At 46.0% G+C, this 26572-nt stretch overlaps 1 protein-coding gene across 1 annotated transcript in view; it reads right to left on the bottom strand.

The window, feature by feature from the left end:
• SDK1 (sidekick cell adhesion molecule 1) overlaps positions 1-26572 on the bottom strand; it is a gene marked incomplete at both ends in the record, with an annotated part of 923105 nt that overhangs the window by 142419 nt on the left and 754114 nt on the right. Inside the window, 3 exons of the mRNA XM_080940510.1 lie at positions 10208-10329; positions 15272-15463; positions 23771-23869. Coding sequence (XP_080796636.1) covers positions 10208-10329; positions 15272-15463; positions 23771-23869 — 413 coding nt within the window. The remainder of the gene's footprint in view (positions 1-10207; positions 10330-15271; positions 15464-23770; positions 23870-26572) is intronic.

The raw sequence follows: 26572 nt of genomic DNA, 5'->3' as shown, positions 1-26572 counted from the left end.
TCTCTTGACCTCCGTATGCTCCAAAGACTGAAGGTGCGTGGAGAAACCAATCCTCTGGGGATGGGAACTAAACTTCTATTTATAGATGACTGTTAGCCTGCCAAAAACAGGGAAGGACACAGAGAGCTCAAGGACCCAGCTCAGAGAAAGAGCTGCTTTCCATTCTAAAGCTTCAACTTTCAGACTCTGAGGTAACTGGAAAATTGTAGCAGGAATGTGAGGACTGGCCTTTCAGTTCCTGCAATGCAGCAGGCTGAATAACCCCATGACCCAAACATCCAGAGAGGAACTGGGCAGGATCTAACAGTCACCTCGTTACAGCCATTCAGCTAGGGAAATGGGAAGTGTGGCTGACTCTGGGTGAGGATCACTCTTAGCAAGCAAGGGGTGGAAGGTTCACAGAGGTGACCACAGGGCCTTTGCATAGCAGAGATAAGCAAAAGGATCCGCTCTGCCCAGCTACCATTCTGCAAGCAAAACTGAGGTGAGAGAAGGCAAGGGAGCTCTGGCTACAGGAAAGGGGAGCTGATGCATGGGAGCTAATAAACATGGGCATCCAAATGCTTCTCCCCAAACACCGCACATGCTGCACTCTGGTTTGGAGGGTCTAGAGAAAGGGAGTATTGAGTGATGATTAAAAAGCATTGGATAAAGGTGAAATTGTACCACTAAACCATGGAGGGTGGTTATAGGGGAAAAAAACAAAACAGAAGACCAAATCCCCTAAACCAGAAGCTGTAGAAAGGCACACAGGAATGGTTTGTAGCTGGGCGGTAGTGTAACTGCAGTCCCAACACTGGAGAGACTCTCACAGGAGGATCAAGAATTCAGTGCTAGAGCCCAGGGATTAAGAGCACTGGCTGCTCTTCCAGGGGTCCTGAGTTCAATTCCCAGCAACCACATGGTGGCTCACAACCATCTGTAATGAGATCTGATGCCCGCTTCTGGTGTGTCTGAAGACAGCTACAGTGTACTTACATATAATGAATAAATAGATCTTTAAAAAATAGAGAGAGAGTTCAGTGCTAGACTAGGCTCACATAAAGGATCTGTCTTAACAACAACATCACCAAAACCTAAAGCCAAAGTAAAACAAAGAGAACTAAGTGTGGGCAGGAGCAGTGGCTCAGTAGGTAAAGTGCTTGCTTTGCAAACTGGAGGACCTAAATTTGATCTCAGAACCCAGGTAAGTAGCCAGCTTTGATGATGTAGGCTTGCAATTTCAATGCTAGGAAGGAAGAGAAAGCATTGTTAAGGCTTGATCGCCAATCAACCTAGCTTAATCCAGGCCAGTAAGAGATTCTGTCTCCAAATAAACAAACCAACAAACCAAGATAAACAGTGTCCTGGATAATGGTACCCAAAGTTGACCTCAGGATGACATACAAAAGTATAAGAAAAACACAAAGATACACACACACACACACACACACACACACACACGCACACACACACACACCAATAATAGGTAAATAATACCAACAATACCAGGGACAGAATATGTTGCTATTACTATTTTAAGAGGCAGAAATGAAGCTGTATAAAATGTAAATGTCTGTCACTGAGATTGAAAACTTATAAAGAGAAAAAAGGCCAATGAGATACAGGTCAACGGAGAATTAATTTACTGGAAGCTGAAGCTGAGGGCATTATGTAGATAGGAGCATGAAGAGATAAAAGACAAGAAAAATAGGAAGCAGATGGCAAGGCACCGGGAGGATAAAGCGAGGAGCAATCTCTTACATCCAGTAAGAGCCTGGCAAGAGACGACAGGCAGTGGAGAAGCCACAGTCAAAGAGATTGCAACAAAGAAGTTTCCAGAATGAATAAATTTTTAGAATCAAACCATTGAATACACCCTGACTTCAAAAGCACTCTGGGGCTTGGGGAGCTATCTTGATGGGTGAAGTGCTTGCTGTGTAAATGTGAGAACCAGAGTTTGGAACCCAGCACTTGTTCGCATAACAGCCTGGTGGACATAGGGGCCCAGCTACAATCTCAGTGCTCAACAGATGGAAATGGGGATCTCTGGGCAGACTGACCAGCTAGACTAGTTGATCCTGTGAGCTTGGGATCAGGGAGAAACCTTCAACCAATAAAGTGAAGAACAACCTAGGAAGATGTCTACTGTCAACCTCTAGCTTCCACACTCACATGCATACTAGCACAACCACACATATGCATGCATACTATATACACACATGAAGAAACAAACCAAAGAACTTTCTAGACCTGGCATATAGTAAAGCTTTACAAGAGCACAGAGTACAAGAGCCCCTAAGATACTGGATTATTGGCAGAGTAAAATGGGGTAGAAAGCAAGCCTCCATACCAGCAATAGTAACGATTAAAAAGCTGGGCGATTGTTTTCAGATTTTCTGTTCCTGCACTTAGAACACTAAATTGCCATTCAGAGGATGGCACAAAAGTAAAGATATTTCTATATTACCTGGTTGTACCATGGGAGACTTTAACATTCTCAGCATTGCAACTGTAAAAATAACAAACAAGTCAGATGTAATCGAAAAGAAAGGAAGTCAAACCAGAAGAGAAAACTCGGGGAGAGATGACCAGTAAAGAAAATGACAGATGTACAGCTAAATCTAAATAAGTAGCAATCCAGACCAAAGCCAGTGAGTGTCATCTACTCTAGCTGGAAAAACCAGGTGGGACTGAAATATCGGGAATATGAAAGGCATGATTTGACTAGGATCATGCTTAGTGTTACAGACCTGTGATTCCAGCTACTAAGAAGGACAGGACCACAAGTTCAAGACCAAAGTGGGAAACCTACCAAAACTTTCTATCAAAATAGAAAATAAAAAGGTTCAGGAATGTAGCATAGTGGTAGAACATCTGCCTAGAATCCCCAGTAAGAGGCTGGGGTGTGATCCAGTGGTAGAGCCCCTGCCTAGAATCCCCCAGTGAGAGGCTAGGGTGTGGCTCAGTGGTAGACCCCCTGCCTAGAATCCCCCAGTGAGGGGCTGGGGTGTGGCTCAATGATAGAGCCCCTGCCTAGAATCCCCCAGTGAGGGGATGGGGTGTGGCTCAGTGGTAGAACATCTGCCTAGAATCCCCCAGTGAGGGGCTGGGGTGTGGATCAGTGGTAAAACCCCTGCCTAGAGTCCTCCAGTGAGGGGCTGGGGTGTGGCTAAGTGGTAGAGCCCCTGCCTAGAATGCCCCAGTGAGGGGCTGGGGTGCGGCTCAGTGGTAGAGCCCCTGCCTAGAATCCCCCTATGAGGGCTTGGGACCAAAAGCGAAGATTCTGGAAGATTCATGAAGAATTTTAATACAGCCAAACTGAGAAGCATTGTAGAATATGAGTAGTTGATAATATCCTGAACCGTTAAAGTCACAAAAAGTCTATGGCTGAAGGTGACCAGTGGGGTGAAAAAGCTGAGTGGTTTGTGTTTTGGGGTCAGACCTTGTTACTCCAAGGAAGACCTGCCACAATACATAGAACCTGGAGGGGCCTTTGCATGAGCATTGATAGGGTGGGGGTGAGGTTAGAGTAGGAGGTGGGTGAGGGTCAGGGTGGGGTTCTGTAGCATTCTTTCATTCTCCTTTTACCTTCCAATGTGTTTTCCAATGGGAAACCAATACCAGCAGCTAAAATTTCCTATTGGCATATGCTAATTATCTAAAATTTATATATATATATATATATATATATATATATATATATATATATATATATATATATATATATATATAATGTACTTTGATCTTAGTCATTCTCCATTGACTTCTCTTGGCAGCCTTCCCACTCCTGTGGATCCCCTTCTTCCCAGTGGCTACACTACTGAAGAAAACAATCCTTCCTTCTTTCCTTCCTTTCCTCAGTAGCTATTAAATACCTATAAATCACATCATAAACCCCTCCCTCCTCCATGATGAAAGGTTGAGGGCCCCAATCCAATCCTGTGCAGTTATTGTGTGGGCAATCTCAACTGTTGGGAGTTCCCATTACAAAGGTCATGGCATTGCCAGAAAGACAACCTTCACTTCTGAGACTTAAGGTTGGTTATTGTATAAGTAAAACTTTAAGAGGTGGCTTTGGACTGACTGTTAGGAAGCCTCAGAGAAACAGAGCCGAGATCCATGGGCCAGGAACTTGGTCTATTTGTGGGTAACAGACCCATAGCTTTCTTGCTGGGACACCCAGAATGACAGGGCCAGAAGAAAGGTGCAGCCACTGATCTTAAAAACCAACTCCAACCTGCAGCCAGGAAATGCTAAGCTCAGTGGAAAACAACATCAGGGCCAGTAAGATGGTTCAGTGGGTTTGTGGTCAATCCTGATGATGGGTTCCATCACTGGGACTCACAGAGGAGAGGAAAAACTGACTCCAGCAACTTGTCCTTTGACTTTTACATATTTGCTATGGCATGTGCACACCTATCTGCTCCAATAAATTAAATAAAATGCAAAAGAATAATAACAAGGAGAAAATGTCCTAGCAAATCAGGATTGAAAAACAATTGTCTTAATACAGAAAAACCAGCTATAAAAAAGAGGATCGCCTCCCATAAATGTCATATTTGATAATAAAACCTTAAATTTTTTTCTTTAGAGTTAGAAATAGGAAAGATGGTCTCCTATCACTGCTCCAATTTAGTATGATAAAAGAGCTGTGCTCTCTCAGCACGACTGCAAAAGGAAATAAAACAGACAAAGAAGGCTTGTGTGGTGCAGTAGACCTGCAACTCTAGCTACATTGAAGGCTATGGCAGGAACGTCAAGAGTTCAAGGCTAGGCTTGGCTTAGTATGCTGGGAAGCTTAATTAGACCTTGTTTCAAAATGTAAATAATAAAAGGGATATGTATGTAGGTCAGTGGTATGGGGGTAGTTAGGGGATGGGTTGTCACTCAGTGGTAGAGCCTCTGCATAGAATCCCCCAGTGAGGAACTGGGATCATGGCTCAATGTTTGATCACCTGCCTACCATGCACAATTTCTTGGGTAGCCCAGCAGTAAATATTTTTTAGAAGGAAGAAAGAAAGATGGATGGGAAGAGGAAAGGAAAGGAGGAAGGAAAGAAGGAAGGAAGGATAAGTTCGTAAATGCATGTAAGTGCTTATGGCAATAGAAGTGGGGGCAGAAAATTGGGTAAGACTCCTCTAGAACATAAAAACTGAGAAAGCCTTGCTACCTATCTAGAAGCATGCAAGAGAAGACTCAGAATCTACACTTAATTCTATTGGAAATTAGGCTTTTAATTCTAGACTGCATTCTACATACATGTTTCTGTTGAGCATGACATGTGTAGATCCATTGAAGATGTGTCTGGCAGCTTCTGGGAAGAGTTAGTATGTAGTTGCTGTTTGACCCATGAGCTTAATGCCTGGATCTAATCTGAAGGTACAGCAGCAAAAATACAAAGTAATAAGATCAACCTCTTGGTAGAACCATCGCTCCCTAAACTGATCCCCTTTGATTCCTGGAACTTATGCACAGGAGTCTAAGCTGATGGCAACAAGGCTAAAAGCATCCAGATAAAACAGTGAGATTATTTGGTCCAAAGTCATCAAAGGGGGTACAAAGCAGCAGAAGGGGATCAGTAAGGTAAGACCAAAGCACAAGGAGAGTCTAAGCCTGAAGACAAGACTCTTTGCTGTGGCTGACTTTGAAGATGGGAAGACACCTAACAAGGACATCTTCAACAGCTAGCATCTCCCTGCTGACACATAGCTTCCCAATACCAAACCTCAGGCTCCCAACACAGAACTTATTTCAACCTTTGTGTTAATGATCATAGAATCAGCTCCTCACTAGAGTCATGAAACCCACACTAGACTTGAGACCTGTAGGGCTCTAATGACACATATATTTGTATTGTGTATGCACTCAGTGTCTGGCAGTTTGTTGATGGCAGTGGTAGAAACCACATGTTCAACATAGAGGACTGAGTAAATAATTCATAGGTGCATTCTGGGGAGACCAGTTCAACTGCAGGAAAGAAAGGAGGGAGCCACCAAGAAATGTACAGATGTGTTGTAACTGTCACTGAGGGAAGAGAAGTAAAAGGCCACATTCTATTTAAGAAAGGTAATGCACATATATAGATTTATTTCTGTTTTCAAAGAGAAAGACAGAGGTCAGGGGTTGTAGCTAATTCAGTAAGTGCTTACCTTGTAACCTGAATTGCAAGTAAAAATGATCCAGGCATGCTGATATGCACTTATAAGACATGTTTGGGAGTTAGAGACAAGAGTTTCTCCAGGACTGGGGTCAGCTAACTTAGACTGTTTGGTGAGCCCTAAGCTCATAAAAGACTATTCTAAAACCTAGGTAGACAGTATCAGAGGAACAAGAGCATATGTACACATATGTATTGCACACATATATGCACCTACATGTGTGAGCACATACATACAAAGTCCAAAATTCAAATAGGCATGGTATCCATGGGGCATAGTGACAGGTGAGAGAACCTAGACTTCCTAGCATATCACTTTCCTATAGCTTTGACTCTGCAACAATGTCAAGAGTTACAAACTTGCAATAATGTAAATGGTTACAAACTTGCAACAATGCAAACGATTACTAAGCGAAAAGAATCTTAAAAATCCCTAGCAATTTCTCTTAGGTGAAATGAGTTTTACAGACAGTAACTGCTAATAAGCGAGACAAAAGAGTACAACAAATAAAATGGATGTGTCTAGTTGATGATGAAAGCACTGAAAGAAAGAATGCTATTGCATGATTTCTTTTTTAAAGTTCAGCATTTTGGCTGAGGTTATAGGAGAGAATTAAACCCAAGGACACTTACACTGCATTTGGTAGTCTTGTTGATTACTCTGTTGGAATCATGGTTTTATGTTCAATATAATAGTCAGGGAAAGAAAATAAGAACATTGAGGCATCTGAAAAATTTAGTATAAGGCATATTTAGTATAAGATAAATTTAAGAATAATGACATTTGATTGGAACCAAAAATATCACTGTTTGTTTAGTTAAACAAAACAAACCAAAAATTTCCAGGGGCTGGAAATATATATCAGTGATTAAGAGCACTGGATCTTCTTCCAGGGGACCCATATTCAATTCCCAGGACACACATAATGGCTCACACATAATTTGGTTGTAATTCCAGTTCTAGTTGATCTGATTCTCTCTTCTGTTTTCTATGAACACCAGATATGTATGGTATATCAATATGTATATAGGCAAAACACTCATGAATATAAAATAAGTAAATCTAACAAAAAATTTAATGTATTTTCTCTCCTGATCTGAAAAGTCTAGAAGCAATGAGCAGATGGTAGCAATGGGCCCTCCCAGCTCTTGGTGCTTGGGTTATGGTCTTTAAACGGTACTTGAGACTACTTGAAGCATATGTAGAAACATCTCATATAAGCCTGGAGCAGGAAAGCACCATATCCTAGAACACCATGTACCACCAGGAAATCAAATGACCTCATGTCAAGAGACCGAGTTTATAAAGGGATAAGGGTGGGTGAATTTAGGGCTTAAAGAATAACAATGGGAATAAAGGAGATAAACATATCTATTAGTAAAGTGTTCACCATGCAAGCACAAGGACATGAGTTTGAATCATTGGAGCCTACATAAAGCTGAATATGGTAGTATATGTCCACAATCCCTGTGTTTCTATAAACAGATAAGAGAAAGAAACAGGAGATTCCCTGAAGCTCAGAAGCAAACTCACCTGGTCTACATAACCATCAAGTAATACTGCCACACACAAGGTAACAGTGAAGATTAACATCTCAACATTATTCTCTGACTTCTATGTGTGCACAAGGTATACACCCGCCCACACACAGATACACACACTGATTAAAATAAATCAATTGAATATAAAAGTATATACTTTTATAGTTGTTGCAGTGATAGGAAAGAGATAGAACACACACACACAGAAAGAGAGAGAGAGAGAGAGAGAGAGAGAGAGAGAGAGAGAGAGAGAGTAAATCTATTTAACACTGGAAGAAGTAGGTGGTTCTTTACTTTGAAAATTTATAGAGTTAAGTGTTTTTTGTTTTGTTATTTTTTTATTTGTTTTTTGCCTTCCTGGATTAGGGGTACCAAAACAATGTGGGAGGTAAGAACAAAGGCTCCTCCTCAAAATTCTAGAGATAGAATGATTAAAGGTTGTGATAATGAGAAAATTACTATTCTGAATGGTCAAAGACAACAATTTAGGTGAAAGAGTATGCAATGGATAAGTCTATTAGAGAAACATCAGTGGAAGAAATAACAGAGTAGTAATCAGGCACCAGGAACTTCATCTCTACCTGCTGCTCTATTGAGAATCTATGCTCTTAAATCTACCTGAACATTTTCAGAACACCAAGAGTATGCTAAGGATACAGGAAGGAGAGAAGAAAAGAAGGAAAGAAGGAAATAATGAAAGAAGTCAGGAAGAAGAGAGGAAAACCTATTTCATCAAGTATTTGTGGTGAACTTTTGGTTTAGAGGACACAGCGGAACGGAAGAGTGCTAAGTGATATCACTAGAAGGAATCATGCATGACCTCTCCAGGGCCTAGGTGTTGTCAACAGGGCATGGCACTGGGAAAAAGGGAAGCCTACTTTCTTTCCTTTTTTTTTTTTTTAACAAAAAAGATGTGATCTATGATGACAGGAGAAGACAGGAGAAGACAAGTGGCTGCCAGTGGATGAGAAGATATAAGAGGAAAAGAAACAAGGAATATAAGGATTCTTCAAAGAACAACAGGTGTGCCTTAGTGCTTGCTCAGCTACTAAGTCCAATAAACACTGAGTTGGGACAATTAGTTTTCCACAGACACATTTTTCTTCTAAGAGTATCAAAGTCTGCTTCTTACCATCATTTTGTTTTATTAACAGATTTTTTTTCTGTCCTCCTTTTTAGATATAAAATACAGATAACTCTTATTTTTCTCAAGTAAATAGTCTCAGCCCCTGTGATGAATCACCTCCATCTAGGTGGTTCATACTGTTGGGATTCTGTATAGATTTCCAGAAAGGTGAGCTTGGTGAAACTTTTATACATATATGCATAAGATTCACATCCTAATTCACAGCCAATTTCCAGAAGAGATTTTCCTACCCAGTGTAAGAACAGTAATAGATCACAAGAACTAATCACATAGTAGTTATTTCCAAAGTTCAACACTCAGTGCTCATAATTTGACTGTTTATATTTTCTCCATTATCAGAGTATAGAACTGGTGGAATGAGTGGTATTTGTTTATGCCAGCAGATCCTATCCACATAGCCCTCCTTCATGTCCAAGCCCTCCTATACTTGTTATAGTCTTTGACTATATTGAGTCTTTTCCATGTCCCATCCTGAGACCAATATGATAGATATTTCCAGCACTTCTTAATGCTCTGTGTTGTCTCCTGACACATCCTGCAGAAGGAGATGCTGCCACACAGGAGAGACAAGCGACCTTCCACATAACAAGCTACCACTGGATCCTTCATTCCCAGAACAGCACCTGGAGACAGAGTCTGCTCTAAAAAAGGCTGCCTAACCCATGATGCTTTTTGCCAGACAAGCTAACTGTGATATAAAATTTAAAAACCAATCAGCTATGCTATCTAACTTGGGGCTCTACTCTGGAATGGCCCTCAAGATTTCACCGTTATTCTCAGTTCTATGAGCATCTGACAGGAGCATGGTCTTCTCATTTTTGTCTACCCTGTCCCCAGTGTCTGATATTATTCTTGTCCCTAATCTTCTCCTCCAAGTTCAGCCCCTTTTAGCCCTCCTGGAGTGCCTCCAGCACCCAAAAAATGTCACAGTCTCCCAAGGGCAGGTTCATGTCATCTTTTTATTGAGAAGTACCAGCTTTCAGGGGGTGATGGTTAATACTGGCAATTTGAGAGCATCTAGGATTACCTAGAATACACACCTTTGGCCATGTTCATGAGGGAAGTTTTAGATTGAGTTAGTTGAGGTAGAAAGACCCACTCTTAATATGGGCATCCCTGTCCCATGAATAAATATGGGGCCCTGGACTGAATAAAAAGAGAAAATAAGCTAAATATCAGCAGTCATTCTTCTCTGCTTTCTGATTGTGGATTGTCATGTGACCGGCTGGCTCCTGCTCCTGCTTCTATGACTTCCCTGCCTTGATGGAGTACCTGCAACTGTGAGCAAATATAAACCTTCTTCCTTAAGTTGCCATGTCAGGTGTCTTGCCACAACACTGCAAAGAAACAACTGATATACAAGGCCATGAAACTCGTACCTGCCCTTCCACAATCCACCTGCAGATGGCCGTCTTCCCATCATAGCCGGGTCGGAATTGGAGTGTGGCTGAGCGAGGGCTGATGTTGGAAATGACCAGGTTGGATGGAGCACCAGGCAGGTCTAGAGGTGGGGGGGGATGAGAAGTGGGAAGAGAGTTAACTTCTGTCAAAGCTTAGGGAGGGTGTCAAGCAGGTTAGGTAGGAAACAGCTTCAAAATGACTCTTTACTGCAAAAGGCACTTGTTTACCAAGGCAGAAGAATGAGAAACCCTGAAGAGTCCCCTAGCAAGGCCTCACAGCAGGGTCCTTCCTCTAACAGTGCCACATGCTGTGCTCCAGGCCATCTCAAGTGGCATTAGAAGGCTCCTGTCTTATTCATCTCTGAACAGAACAGATAATTAATAAGCACTTGTTTTGCAAAGAAAGACAAGGGAACATTATTACATCCTCCAGTCTCCTGCCTTGGCAACAACAAAAGGACTTCTTTTCCCTCCTCCCATGATTCAGGAAGTCAGGGTTGAGAAAGGGATGAAAATCTATAGGTGTTTCTCAAGACAACCAAAAGCAAGTAACAGTGCAGAACTCTTTCTTGGACCTAATTATTCTGAAAATGACATAAAGTAGAAAGTGTGACCCAGCATCTGAGGTTTCCTGGCCTTAAGCCCACTCATGCTCAAACACTAGTGGGCTGCTCTGTAGAGGGACCGGCTTACTTGCTAATTCAATGAAGGGTTTACAGTGAGAAATTCCTAAAAGGAAGATAAAGGTTAAAAACAGAGGAGGGGTAAAATGCAGAGAAGAGCTTCTCTAAAAAGTGAGGACAAAGGGGTGGATGTATACCTCAGCAGGAGGAGTTCACCTAGCACCCACAAAGGGGTGTGTGTATACCTCAGCAGGAGGAGTTCACCTAGCACCCACAAAGGGGTGTGTGTATACCTCAGCAGGAGGAGTTCACCTAGCACCCACAAAGCCTTAGGCTTGATCTGCAGCACTGCAAGACCAGGCTTGGCAGTGCCCCTTTGTAATTTTGTTACTCAGGAGATGAAGGCAGAAGTTTATCCTCAGTTACATAGGAGGTTTGGGGTTAGCCTGGGAGACATGAGACCTTATCTCAAAAAAAAAATTTTTTTTCAAGCAAACAAATAAACAGGGCAAAACAAACCAAGGCTAGGATATAGCTCAGTGGTAGAACACGTGCCTAGCATATACAAGACTCAGGGTTTCACTTCTAGAATATAAGAGAAAGAAAGAAAGGAGAGGGGGTAAGTATGGGATGGGAGAGATGGGGAGAGAGGGTAGAAGGGAGAAGAAAGGAGGGAAGAATGGAAGAAAAAAAGGAGAGAAGAGGAAAAGGAAGTAAGCTTGCTATCTTCAGGTTCCTGAGGGGAAATGCCCTAGCTTGCATTGCTGGGTTATTTGAAGACAGGTCTTGCCACAGGACAATAAAATCCCTCTGGTAACAGCTTGATATTGTCACAAGCAGGGTCTGTAGGATCTTAAGGGTCCTTCTGTTATCTGACTTAATGAATTTGAAGCAGAAAATGTTTAAAGTGAAGGACAAGTAACTCTTTTTTTCTAGTCCTTGGCTCTCTGGATTCTTAAAAATGGCTCTTCAGTGTCTAATGGACATAACCCTCCAGCTAGGCAAACAAAAGCCAGCTCCTCAGAAGGGCTCATCACTGCAGGAGGCTGTTCCTGCAGGACTCAGGGTGCTACTTAGTATCTTAGCTCAGCCCTCCAGCTACAGGTGATCCAGCTTGAGCAGCTTCTCAGCAGCCTCCCTTCATCGTGGCTATCAGAAGCTCACTCACAGTAGATGCCTTTGTCTTCCTTCTGACTCTTCTGTGGCAGTTCCCCGGTGATATATAGCCTAGAGAGAGCGATGCTGGATGTAGGGGAGCCTCCAGAGGTCACTCATTCCCTATCAGGGGTGGACAGTGTCCAGGCAACAAAACCTTGTAACTCTAATGTGCAGCATGCATTCTCCCTGGTGCAGGCTCCATGTACTAATTCAGTCTGTGACTGGGGGCTGCCAGTGCTGTGGGTATCAATTATTTGGGTAATATCGGTGACCATGGATTAGTCTTTAAAGTGTTGGCTGTACAAGCACGAGGAACTGGATTCAGATCCTCAGAATGTAGGATAACAGGCCAGCCGAAGATCACTCTATCCCTGACCTATCCCTGACTTGGAAATCCTCACCCTCAAGACTCAGGGTTAAAGACCAAGCAATACTTCCAGCCATACTAGCTCACTGTACATGTTCCAATGACTCTATAAGAGCCTGCCCATCCACCCAGCCTGCTGCCGGGGCTGCTCCCTCTCAGGAGCAGCCACTATTCTGTTTCTACCTCATAAATCTCTTGTGTGAGGTTTGTTGTGTAGTATGACTTTGTGGCACTCCTTGGCTCCCAATTGCCATTGCGATACCCTTGTGCTGGAAAACCTGTTCACAGAACCCTTATAAAACCAGGCATGGCAACCAACCTCAATAATCTCAGTTCTGGGGAGGCAGAGACAAGAGGATCCTGTGCTTCCTGAGCAGCTACTCTAGCCAATCAGAGAGCCCTGGGTTGAGTGAGAGACTCTGTCTCAAAATAAGAGGAAATTAAATGAAGGAAAGCAACAGATATTGGCCTCTGACCATCACATGCATATATGCACATGGACCACACATAGAAGGAAAAATATTTTATAAGGAATCTTCTTAAAGACAACTCTAGTCTTATAGGCAAGACTTGAACCAGTGCTGTCTTGCCTCAGTGTGATGACCTTCTGTGCTTATGGAATGGAGAACTTATCTGAAGGCAAACTCAGGAGTCATCTTCACCTCCATGACTAGTTTCTCTGGTGGGGCCCAACTATCAGTGGTGTGACTGGCACCCATGTCTGTCAGGGCCACTACCTTGTGAAATGCCACTATCTGCAGCTGGGAAGACAGGCTTGGTCACACCTCCTCCTGCTGGTACAAAGGCCCAAACTCAATGGAGCACCATTTCCAGCTGGCAGCAGGGAATTACACCCCGTGGATTCAGCTGCTCCCTCAATCTCATCTCTTCCTCTGTCTCCACATAAAGACTGGGCTCAGAGGACGCATGTTTAGAGTAGCACCATAAGAAGAGTTGAAGATGGATACATAGGGCTGCTGGGGGGCTGCTAAGGTCTCCTAGGGATTCCTGGGGGCTCCTTGGGAACTCTTGAGTGACTCCTGGTGGCTCCAGGGGGACTCTTAAGGGCTCCTGAAGGCTTCTGAGGGCTTCTGGGTTTCTTGAGGACTCCTGGGAGCTATTAAGGATTCCTGAGGGCTCTTGGGGGCTCCTAAAAGTTTCTGAGGGCTCCCAGGAGGTCCTGAGGGCTCTTGAGGAACTCCTGAGGGCTCCTACAGGTTCCTGAGGGACTCAAAAAGACTCTTGGGGTCTCTTGAGGGCTCCTGAGACTCCTGAGGATTCCTTTCAGTGCACATGTTTCATCTGTTTTACATTATCTCTAGACACATGTAGCTCTTTCCAGAACAATCAGGTTATGAGACCAAACTAGAAGTGGGGAGCAAATATAAACTGAGTTCATGTGAGCTTTCTGGGCCTCTATGAATACAGTTGTCATAGTTTTCAAATAAGAAAAATTGACATGCATGTGTGTGTGCATGTGCAGCTATGTGTGTGTGTGATGACATGCATGTGTGTGCACATGTGATTCTCTACCTTAGTCTTTTGTGACACAGTCTTTCATTGAACATGGAGCAAGGCTGACAGCCTTCAAGCCCTAGTGATCCTGTTTCTGCCTCATCCCTATCAGTGCAGGGCTTACAGGTTTGACTGAAGCTACATGTGGACGCTGAGATCCGAACTCAGGTCTTCCTGCTCACGCAGCAAATGTTCTTAACAGTGATTCATCTCTTCAGCCCATTGTTCACTTAGCACCTTTCAAATGGTAGGAGACTTGACAGCTATAATTGTAGGACTGAACCAGTAGACCCATGACAACCTCCCATCCCTGTATTCACAGGAATTTGTGAGACAACATCTCCATCTTAAACAGAAGCTTTAAAACTGAGGGCAGGAGTTAGTGCTGGTTCTCTGGAGCTGAGCTGGGTGTTTAGGAAGATCCTGTGAGTTCCAAAGAGACACAACAGAAAGAGTATCAGTCATGTCTGCACTAATGACCCAATTCTGCACAGTGGCTCGCTGAACTTGGTCACCCACACCCTGCAGACATCTCTCTCTCTCTCTCTCTCTCTCTCTCTCTCTCTCTCTCTCTCTCTCTCTCATTGTGCCTGCTCTCTTTTCTTTCTCATATTCAGTTATTTCTGTAGATGAGTGTTTTCTCTGCATCGATGTTTGTGTATACCTGGTGCTCCCCAAGGTCTCCAGCTGTGAGTCATCATGTGGGTCCCCAGACATGGAATCTGGGTCCGGTGCAAGAGTTACAGTGCTATTAACTGTTGATCCATCTCCCTAGCCCCACACTTTCTTAACATTTTGGTAGCCGGAGCTCCAAGCTTCACAGTCTTTGCAATTTTTGAGATGGGGTCACGTGTAACCCAGGATGACTGTCAATTTACTATAGCCAAGGATGGCCTTGAACTCTGAATCTACCTGTCTTCACTTGGGGAACCCTTGCAATATAAGTGCTCATTACCATACACACCCGGTTTGCATGCTTTGGGGATCAAACCTTATACATATCTCCAACCCCTCCTAGACTTATTTTCATCTTATTTCCCTTTCTCAAAGGCCTCCACCATCCATGTGGTCATTGACTGTGGGCCTTAGAGGGTGGAAACCTTGGGCTATAGAGACCATGTTTAAGCCCCATGGAGGCCACTCTTCTTCCTTTCAAGACACTTCTGTCTGTGCTCACACTCGAGAGACACACAGTGAGATACTGGAGAAGGCGAGGGTGCAGGTGGATCAGAGTCAAGTGCTTTCACACGTCCCAACCGGAGGCTAAGCCCTGACCTTAGCTCTCAAGGCATTTGGTAGCTTCTGCATGAAGATGCCACCATATTGGGAGGGTCAGAGATTACAAGCACATGCAAAGTATGGGTGCCAAGATCCACTGACCTGGGGGTACTCCTGAAGAGATGGTGGATGACGTGGTCAGGCCCACACCTGCGGCAGTCATGGCAGCCACATCGATAGTGTAGGTGGTGAGTGATGACAGTCCTTGGATCTTGTACTCATGGGTTGTGCTGTTGAGGGTGTGTGTGAGCCGAGAGTCATTCCTCCCGTACACCTCCCAGGAAATCTGATAGCCTGTAAGACAACGGAATAGCTGAGGCAGATGGGCCAGAAGTCACCCCTCCTTCCTGAGAAGTTCTGGACCAGCAGGAGAGCATTCCGACTCAGTGGTGAATGGAAGGAGGCCCAGGCTCTTCTTCTTTGTGAACACAGAGGCCTCTGCTGTGCCCTCTGTGTGTTTACATGGAGGTCTCTGTTGTGCCCTGATCCTACCACAGGTAGTTCTGTAAGAATAGGCGCTGGGACTGCAGGAGCTAGTGCACAGACACGAGAGTGACAGATATGACCGCCAGCCTGCAGTGCTCTGCTGAGCTCACATGTATTGAATCAGGAGACCTTGTAGTGGTGTTCCCAGTGTCTCAAACTGCTGTTTTCAATTACCTGGCCTCTCGAATTGGTGGCTCATGTGTAGAAACATGTGTGTGTATGGATGCATGTGTGTGCACATGTGGGTGTGTGTATGCGTGTGTGCATGTTTCTTTTCCTTGCTGCTGCGACTCCCTGGTGGCTCTTTCTGTTTTCCCTTTACTTGCTCCCTTCCCCCCTCAGTTTTGCATTGCTTCAGAGCTTTGCCTTGCTTTTTACTGAAGATGCTATTTTCTAGAAAAAAATTTAATTTTCCTCCTAGTTCTCATCTCAATCTGGCAGGGCCTCCTGATCACAATTTATTTAACCTTAGATTCCATCATGACTTGGGCTTAGGGAAAAAAAGAAGACCCAACTAGTGCTTGAGTCAACCCCTTCATAGGGGAGCTGATGGGATTAGAAGGTGCTTAAAGTGTCTTGTGAAGAGGGGACGGTGATGGAGAGAGCTCCTGGGTCCTCAGGCAAAGGAAAACTGCTGAGGATGCCAGCTCTTTCTTCTTCTCAGTCAATAAGCTCGGGGATATGGAAGCTCTAAGATGCATCTCAGCTTCCTTTCACTCAGATGAAAGTCATAAATAAAGTTAGAAACTGCTCTTGTGGGCGAATGGAAACTTAGAGGATAGTGCCTTGGGACTTTAATATTTTGGGGAAAATGTAATGTCAGAACTCACCCCCTGTTCACTGTCCCACAATCATAACACAGTGTGGTAACTACCAAGCACCTTCAGGGAGACTCAGATGTTGGGGGGTTCCAGGCAAAAAAGACCACAGGAGAGGTGCTGGCTATGGATGCCTTGAGGTCACCCAGGCATCTGAATCCCACCAGCCAGTGGAAGAGTGGGCCTCTGCAAGCTCCCCTACTCTGTGCAGGCTGCTCCCTTCTCCTCATGGTGCTGGCAAGGGCTGTTCCCATAGTGCCTTGGGTTGCCATCTCCACTCCACGCTTGCCCAGGGTCAAGTCTTAGGCTCTCTTTCCCCACCCACTCCCTACACTGCCGTTTCCACGGATGGGTGCTAAGATCTGAGTACCCTTATTGGCTCTTTCTTTATGGCTAACTTGAACAATTGGAGGGGGGAATAACAATTAAAATGCCACTCCTATCATTTGTGAAGGTTGATTTTGACTGTCAATTTGATAAGCTCTAGGAGACAAGTCTTGGAGCATGCCTCTGGAGGATATTTTAGATTACAGTAACCGAGGAGGGAAGACCTACCCTAAATGCAGGTGGCTTTCCCATGGGCTGGGGTCTGGGACTAGATAAGAAAGGGAGAAAGTGAGTGGAGCCTTAGCAGTCATCTGGCTTTGCTTCCTGACTGTAGACACAATGTGAGCAGCCACCTCTGGCTGTGTCCCTCCAATTAGAAGCTGATTTGTTTGCTAGGCATTTGGTTCCAGCAAGGAGAAAACTCACCAATGTAGCATCAGACAATGTGCTGCTTCAGGGTTGCAACCATGATGCAGAGATGCTTCTCCTTTTTCTTGTATTTTTTTTATATTATTGTATTTTTAGGAGTAGGGTCTCACTCTGTGTCTCAGCCTGGCCTCAAACTCACAAAGATTCACTTAACTCTGCCTCCCTGGGGCTAGGAATAAAACTGTGTGCCACCAAGTCTAGTTTTCTAGTGCAATGGCTGACTCTTCTAAGGGGAGGTAAGCATAAGGGTGTCCTACACTAGCATTATGAGGAATGGAAGGTGGGCTCTAGGGCCCAAGAGGCCATGTGATCCTATGTAGAGTAGGGGGATCGAGGACTCCATGTGGCTGAGCAAAAGGAGGGGAGTTTGTTTCAAAGTATGTCCCAAGCATTTCACCTGGGTTAAGTCATGCAACCCAAAGGACACGCACTTGACAGTGAGATACTGTTACCTTCATGTTACACAGAAGGAAGAAACAAGGGAGCACCAGGTACTTGCTAGAAACCAACAGCCCTGCTCCGGGGCCATCTTCGCTTGTTTGGCACTGGTAGGTCTTGTCTGATTAACCTCTAAACAGCATGGGATTCTGAGCCACTCTGAAGGCCCAGGAATCTTTGTCGAATGCTGCCACCTTGTCTGCCAGGAAATTCTGTTTGTTTAAAAGCTGTTCTTTAGCAAAATTTACCAAACACAGCATCCTGTTTATCACGTCAACCTGGAGCCGGAACACAGCAATTTCAGTGTCTTCGGTAAGCTCGGCACTGCTGGCGTCTGCTAGAGCCTGGATCAGTGTGCACGCGACTTGTTACAGCGACAAATGGACACCAAGTGGACAACTGAGGAGCTTCCTCCCGGGCTGGGGAGGGGCTCGGCTGTCGAAGGGCTTGCCTTTGAAAGCACCGTGACCTATGTTTGATCCCCAGAACACACATTTCAAAAGACAGCTGTGGAGGTTTATGCTTGGAACGCCAGTGCTGGGGAGGTACACACAGCCAGCTCCCCGGGCACAATGGCCTGCCAGCCTTGCCTAAATGGTGAGTACCCAGCCAAGTCTCAAAATCAAGATGCGTAGTATTTGGGGATTAATCAATGCCTGAGGTTGACTTCTGGCTTTTATCTGGTACCACATCTGCACAGGTACCTCCTCTCCACTCCCTACACACACACACACACACACACACACACACACACACTCACACACACACACACACACACACACTCACACACACACACTCACAGCCTGCTCTGGAGGGCAAAGCTTAGTGATAACAGAGATCTTCCACCTTTTGATGAACTGCATGGTGGATGTAGCCACAGGGAGAGCAGTAGTGTTTGGTGTGTAAGGAAGCTCCTCCCTTTACACAAGCCTTAGAAACGTGTGTGGTGGATGCCGGCAGCTCTGGCCAGCAGCGCTTCACCCATGTTCAGCTTGTGGAGGAGGGGGCAGAGGAAGGAGTTGCCTAGAGCCAACGTTCCCCAGTTACCTCAACTGTGCCTCCGACCTGCTAGGAATGGCCCTGCTAACTGAGACTAACGACCACGGGAGCTTCAGAAATAATTTTCTGTTGATCTGGAGTAAATTCTCTACAAGAGAGTAGTACATCCAATCACAGACTGTCTGTCTGCATCCTGGCCCTCATAAATCAGAGTTTACAGGGGAAGAGTGGGAGATACAGCAATTTACAACAAGAGCACAATGGGCAATTTACTCGGGCAGGTGCTCCGACGCCCTTGCTCAAAGATCCTTCTTATTTTGACCACAAAATAAAATGGAGGCATGGAATGGGGGTGGTCACTGAGGGTCTGGCTGATAAAGCATCATTTCCGACAGACAGACCACCATAAAGGTCACATTGCCACAAAAAAAAAAAAAAAAAAAAAAAAAAACCTTTAGCTGTCTTCCAAAGCTGTCTTTGAGCAGTGGACTGTTTATAGCCATGATGCCTTTGAAAGAGGGGGAGGTGGATGCTGGCATTCCCTGACCTAGGCTCAAAAGGCCAGTTCTGTCTGCAAGCAGTTTTTCTTTGGTGTGTGTGTGTATGTGTGTGTGTGTGTGTGTGTGTGTGTGTGTTTCTTTTTTTAACACTTCAATTTTTTTCTTTAAAAGGAGTGAGTTGTGTGCAGGGGATTTAAATGCTTTATAGACAAAAAAAAAAAAAAAAAAAAAAAAAAACCTGAGCTAGAATCAACTCATTCATCATCTTCAACTTCATCTTCCTCATCCTCTTCATCCTCCTCCTCATCTTCCTCTTCCTTCTTTTTCTTGCTCCTTTGAATCATGACCACCCCCTTTTTCACTGCATCAGGTTTTCCTTTAGCTCTGTAGGCAGCAATGTCCTTCTCGTACTTCTCCTTCAGCCTGGCGGCCTTCTTCTCACAGGGCTGCTTGTCATCTGTGGCAGTGTTATTCCACATCTCCCCTACCTAGTGTCTTTGCGACATCACCAATGGATAAGCCAGGATGCTCACCTTTGATTTTTGGGCGGTACTCAGAACAGAACAAGAAGAAGGCTGAAGGAGGCCTCTTGGGTGCATTGGGGTCCCTGAACTTCTTTTTTGTCTCCCCTTTAAGGGGATGTAGGTTTTCGTTTCTCTTTCATATAGAGCCTTGTCAGCCTTTGCCATATCTTCAAATGTCCCCTTTTCTTTATCAGACATGGTCTTCACCTCTCTGAGCACTTCTTGAAGAACTCTGAGAAGCTGACAGAAGCATCCGGGTGCTTCTTGTGCTCCTCCCGGCAGGTTTGCGCAGAGGATGCATATGAGGACATCTTGCCTCTCGGCTTCTTAGGCTCTCCTTTGCCCATGTTTAGTTGATTTTCCTCCGTGAGGTACAGTCGCCCAGTGCCCATCAGGCTCTCGCTCGCCCCGGCGCTGTCCTTGGAGCTCAATGTACTCATGTGTGTGTTCCTATCTTAAGTTTTGAGACAGCATGCCTCATTGAATCCAGACTTCACCTTTTCTGTGAGGGCTCCACCTCCTTGGTGCTGGAACTGTAAGTGTGCTCTGTGCACCTGACTTTTCACATGGGCTCTGGGGAACCAGGTTCACTGACTGGACCATCTTCAGCCCACAGTGTTGTCCTTCTTGGGACTACAGGCTTGTTCTAGGGAAGACTCATGCTTTTGGGGGTGGTGTGTACCAACAGGCAGGGCGTGGAGGATGGAGTGAGCAGCACTAAATGTAGGTGTCCCAGGGGAGGGGGAGGGCTGGATGGTACCCAGCTAATGACGGCCGTTCGCTCTCAATCTGAAAGAGTTTCCCTGCTATGGTGCTTCTCAGAACAGCAGGCATTGACCCCAGCTTGTGTGCACACAGGGTTTTACAGGGTGGGTAGGAGTGGACAGAAGCACAGGCCAGACAGTGAGGGGTGAGCCAGTCTGCCCGAAGCTCTAACAGTGGGGGCGGTCCGTCTACTCAGCGGAGGACAGGTGGAAGCAGGCCAGCAGAATCCAGCTGGGAAACACCGAGCTCTGAGGGTCAGGCTCCATCATCAACACGAGCCAGCCGCTCAGGCCTGCAGGTATTTGTTTAAATAAAGTATGAAAATGAGTTCATTAGGCACTATTAGCTGGCAGGAGCAAATGATCATAAATTGAGGCCCTGGCAACTAGCGTTCAGCCATGGAATGCTGGCACAGCTCCATGGGTCTCCCCCCAGGCTATAAAACAAGAAGGAAGGGTGTGGGAGTTCAGGAGAGGCGGGGTGTGGATCTGGGGTGAGGAAGCCCTTCTGGGTTAAGATGCCTACCAAAGAGTCTTGGCCAGTTTCTAGAGTACAGTACATGCCTTGGAATGTGGGACTGGCTGCCTCTCTCACTCTTAAACCCTGTTTTCAGAATCAGTGATGAGCAAGGCTCTGATTCAGTCCCCAAATGGGTCCTGGGGATTAGAGCTAGACAGACATCCTTCCTGGGGCCGTAGCGATGGCTTGGTCCGGAAGGAGCTTGCTCTGTAGCATGAGTTTGAGTTCAGTCCCCAGCACCCACATAAAAAGTATGGAATCTGTTGTAAACCTAGTCTAGGGAGGCTCCGAGCCAATGAGAAACCTGTTTTAAAGCAAAAACAGAGTGGACTGTGCTTAAGGAAAGACAACTGAGGATGTTTTCTGGTCTCTACACATACAATATGTACACACATCTGTATACACATGAACAGATTCTCTTTCTCACACATCAACACACCCACACATCCACACATACATACCATACACACACAGACACAGACACACACACACACACACACACACACACACACACACACACACTTCCCACAGAGCTCCTATCACACGAATGCAGCACCATCTATATCTCTGTTCCCATTTGTTTCTGCCCTCTAACATAAAGCTATACTAACCCACATCAGGTCTCTGCTGCCAGCTGAGTCCCTGTCTATTACCCCCGCCCCAGCTTTACCTCCTTTGCTCCAGGCTCCGGGAAGCACCCTTATTTACATGCTCTGATTTGCTCTCCTGTACAGGAAGCACCATTCACAGCGGATCTGGGCTCCGATGCCTCCCCCGAGTAGCAGCCATCTTTGGTTCCAGATGGAGCGTACTGTCCAGTACAGGCAGTCAGAGGGACAGGTACATGCAGCTCACTCAGTGGCCGGGGTCCAAGGCCCTCTATGTGGTCTGAGAAGCACTGTGAGGGGCTTTGGGGGACAAATGCTGGGTAGTGTCTTGACTGGTTGCCAGGATCACTGCTGAGATCTCAGTGCCAGTGACCCTGTTGCAGCGACAGTCTGGGATGTCCCTTGGCCAAGCCTACCTCACGAGCCAGTTTCGGGAGGGAGGAAGCAAGGTGGCTGAACCCAGTGGGGAGGGGTGGACCGAGCAGCTTGGTGGCGCCCAGGAGGTGGCCAGAGTACACGACACACATGCTTTTCTTCAACTTTGTATGTATTGAATGTATATGCAGATGTTCATGCAGCTGTGTGCATGCGGTGGCCAGAAGAAGGTCTCTCAGTGGTCACGATCTAGCCAATTAAGCTAGGCTGGCTAGCCAGAAGTCCCTAAGGACCTACCTGTCTCTGTCTCTCCAACACTGAGGTCACAAGTACATGTCTTCACCTGGCTTTTAAAAACAGGTTCTGGGAATTGAACTCAGGTCCTCACTGAGTCAGCTCCCCAGTACCACGTGTACTGTGTCTAAATGTGTCATTTTTACATTTCTGGTACATACATACAGACGTCATCTGGAGTTAGATATAGTGCTGGTAGGTGTTTCTTTGGTTTGGGGAAACCTACTGTGGGCTGTGGGTAGGGAAAAGGGATTTTCCAGGTAGAAGAGGACTACAGTTTATATCTTAGTCCCAGCACGATTACAGAGATGGGAAAATGGCTCCCAGGGCCACCTCTGAGCTGTGTGATCAAGGGCCTTCACCCTCAGAGTCCTTGCCATGCAGTTGGAGTAGAGGACATGGGCAGCCAGTCAAAGAGAGAGAAGCAGCTTGCTGCAGTGTTGAGGATTGGCGTTGCTTAGGATGCTCACACAAGGCGGGGACCCACTGCACAGTCTGGCCGGCAACCACAGAACACCTTGCCTCTTATCACAGCATGGCTGGTCTGCTCAGTTCTCAGACACAGCTCAGTAGAAGAACATGCACTGTCTTCAGTAACTTGGAGGAAATCAGGGATTTACTGCCTAGCGTGGAGAAGCTCCAGTGTCAATCCATAGTAACATATCAACAGAGTCTTGTGATGACCCTGGTGTGGGTGGTGCACTCCTTTAATCTCAGTACTTGGGAGGCAGAGGCAGATGGATCTCTGAGTTCAAGGCCAGCCGGGCTACACAGAGAAACCCTGTCTTGAATGCCTCCTCTGAAAGTGTCTTATGAAACTGAACAGTTCCCCAGCCCACTGCCATATGGAAAGGGGTTTATCGTCAAGGGACAGCCATGTACAGTTCACCCTGAGCTTGACTCAGAGATCAAGGGGCCATTGACCCCTTCAAGCCTGTGGCCCTTCATCCCCAGGCCTTTGTTTAGCCTTAGATTTTCACTCAGGGGCAGGGACGGAACATGGGATTTGCAGCCAGGAGTTCCAGGCTGTGTTCTGGCCTTGTAACTCATGACAGAAGGTGGGGGATGAAGATGGCAGCATTGCAGCCATCACCCTACTGGCAGGTCATTAGAAACTAACCCACATGCACACATCAGGTATGTTTGCGGAATACAGGATCTAGAAGCTTCAGTTTCTTTACCTATAACTTGGCTAGAATATATCAGTACACTACCACATTGCGAGCTAAATACATGGGGAAAGGTATCAAAAACCAGTGGATTCTCATTGCCAAAGGGAACTACAGCGTCTGAGGCAGAGGACAAACTCCCTGTTCTGAGGCTGCTGTCAACACAAGAAGAAAAGCAGCGCCTCCTAGCAGCCCCCACCTTCGGGGTTATGGCCACCACACAGCCAGGAAGACTTGTCAGCTACTCCCAGGAGGCCTGGGTACACTCTTGGCAGCTTTGTTTGACACGAAGGCCACCCCTTCTTGTTAGGATGTGCTTCCTGTTTTCTGTTTCCAGAGGGGCTGCTTACCTGTAATGATGCCATTTCTCTCCAGGGGCTCCTGCCAGCTGACCTTGAGAGAGGTGTCCAAAATCTCCGTGAAGCTCAGGTGCCCCACAGCTCCCGGCTCTACCAATTAAAAATAAAGAGGTCTGTTAACACGGAAGCCTGGAGCTCTTTGATCAGAACAGTATGGAGAGCTTTAGCTACAGAAAGAAAGTGTCAAGACAGGGCCAGCAGAAGCCTGGAGAAAAGAAACACCAGGAGGCACACAGTCTGGACTAGGGGCCAGGTGCTCAGGCCGCGATCTCTGTTCTTGAGTGTGTTACTTTGCTGGTTCCATGCAGACAAGCAGGGAGGTGAGAAAAGCAGCCACAGGACTGTCAGACACAGCTTCTGCCTATCTCTCTGATCCAATCCAGTAAAATAACCTGCGTGGTTAGAGCTGAAAAAAATCAGTTGCTTGGTAGACTATCACTTCTTTAGAACCCTCCATTAAGGAATTTTGGGTGTGGTTCCATAATAGAATAATTTGCCTAGAATCCCCCAGTGAGGGGCTGGGGTGTGGCTCAGTGGTAGAGCCCCTGCCTAGAATCCCCCAGTGAGGGGCTGGGGTGTGGCTCAGTGGTAGAGCCCCTGCCTAGAATTCCCCAGTGAGGGGCTGGGGTGTGGCTCAGTGGTAGAGCCCCTGCCTAGAGTCCTCAAGTGAGGGGTTTGGCTTTGCAAGAGTACTTGACTAGTATCTTCCAGTGAGGAGGCCAGGAATCTGGCTTTCAGGGCATCATGGACCTAATGGGAAGCAGAAATGAAGCCGAGGGCCAAGGGCAGTATCTGCTCACCTGACCCAGAAGTCTAGTTTTTGAAATCTTCCCTCCCAAGGGTGTTTTCAGCAGCAAGAGAAAGTGCAGCAAAAGGCCTGCACCATAACATCCTGCCTACGAGGGAAAAGGGAGTTTGGAGTAGACCAAACACTGCCCTGTACTCCTGTCAGCTGAGGACTTGCTCTGGCCAGGAAGGGAGCCTCCTTACCACAGGCTCCCTTGCAAACCTGCTGGGAACAGACTCACTGAAGCCTCTGGGTGAGGTCGGGGCTCTTGCTTGGCCTTCAAGAGAGGAGGTCATAGGCTGCTTTCTGCTCCCATTGGCCTTGCCACACAAGCAAACTAGCCTGTACCTCGCTCCTCTCTGGAACTATGACAAAATCCTAACACAACTTATGAATTTTAAAACAGGTACAGCCTCAGAAGCTGCACTCATGGGATGAGATCAGCAGAGCCTTCACAGGGGGCCTGGAACACTGACAGTGCCACTTTGCTCAGTGGAAGATGGAAAATGGGCTGCTGTCAGGGCCATGTCATCCTCCCCCAACCACAAGTGTCCGGAAAGACGTCCTGATGGGCTTTTGATGTGGTTTGTTCTGTGATCGATGGCTCGGCAGAGGCAGCTTTCTGCTCCTTTTATATTCCCAGCGTTTCTGCTTCCCGTTCCTGCCCGACTGTGCTGTCCTCAACTCTGTTAATGTCTAGCTTTCATTTTCTCTGTACGGCCTCTGTCCTCTGCTGTGCTCCCATTTCACTGGGCTCTGCAGACGGCCTGCATTCAGTGGAGCGCATGTCTGGGGCATGGCAGCGGCCAACTGCCAGGGCCTCAGCCCAAACAAGCTGTGCCCAGAGACAACTGCAACCCTACCCTCGACACCACCTTCATGAGGGCATGCCATCCTCCTAGAAAGGACAAAGAGGCCACCTGCCTACTAAAAAGAGCAGTTCAAGGGCAGGGAAGAGGTCTCGGTTGAGGATCTAAGTTTTAATTTTTATTTTATTATATTCTTTTTCAGTTTTCTAATTTAACATATGTGTGTGGCTGTATGTATGCTTGTCTGCCTGTTTGCATGTATGGAACATCATACACATGTGCAGGTGGGAATGTGTGTTTGTATGTTTGTGTGAGTGTGTTTTGTAAGTGTGTCTGCATGTGTGTGTATGTGTGTGCTAGCAAGTGTATGTGTGTTTATGACTATGTGTATGTTTGTGACTGTATGTATGTTTTTGTGAGTGTGTGTCTCCATGTGTGTTTATATATGTGCTAGCAAGTGTATGTGTGCTTGTGATGTATGTTTGTGGCTCTGTGAGTATGTATTTGTGACTGTGTATATGCTTGAGATTGTGTGTGAGTATGTTTGTATATTTGTGACTGTGTGAATGTGTGTGCTTGTGACTGTGTGAGTTTGTGAGTGTATGTGTTTTACATTTGCACACTTTCGTGTAGAGGCCCAGGGTTGATGCTTGGAATCCTTCTCAATGCCCTTCTAACCTATTCATTGAGGTAGCTCTCTCACACAAACCCAGAGCTTGCCCACACGGCTAGTTTACTACCTGACTTGATTTGTGGATCCTCTGTCTCTGCCTTCTAAGGCTGGAATCACAGAAAGCCTCCACACTCACCCAGCATTTCTGTGGGTTCTGGGGATCCCTCCTCAGGCTCTCTCACTAGCCTAGCAACTGTTTTAAATCAGTCCCAGGAGGTGAGTTCTACGCTCAGATCCACTTTACCAAACCTGGTGCCCTGCATACATTTATGATACCCAGCTCTTGGGGCAGAGACAGGTGGTTTCCAGAGGCTCACTGCTCAACCAGCCTAGCCTAGTGGGCAGCTCCAGGTTCAGGAAAAGAACCTGTTTTTAGAATAAGGTGAAGTGATTGAGAAAGATATTAAACCTACACACACACACACACACACACACACAGAGAGAGAGAGAGAGACAGAGACAGAGACAGAGACAGAGAGACAGAAAGGCAGAGACTATATAGAAATAATGAGTCTCAAAATAAT

This window comes from Micromys minutus (assembly GCF_963924665.1).
Source record: "Micromys minutus genome assembly, chromosome: 29".
Taxonomy (NCBI): domain Eukaryota; kingdom Metazoa; phylum Chordata; class Mammalia; order Rodentia; family Muridae; genus Micromys; species Micromys minutus.
This window is presented reverse-complemented; position numbering and strand designations above follow the sequence as displayed.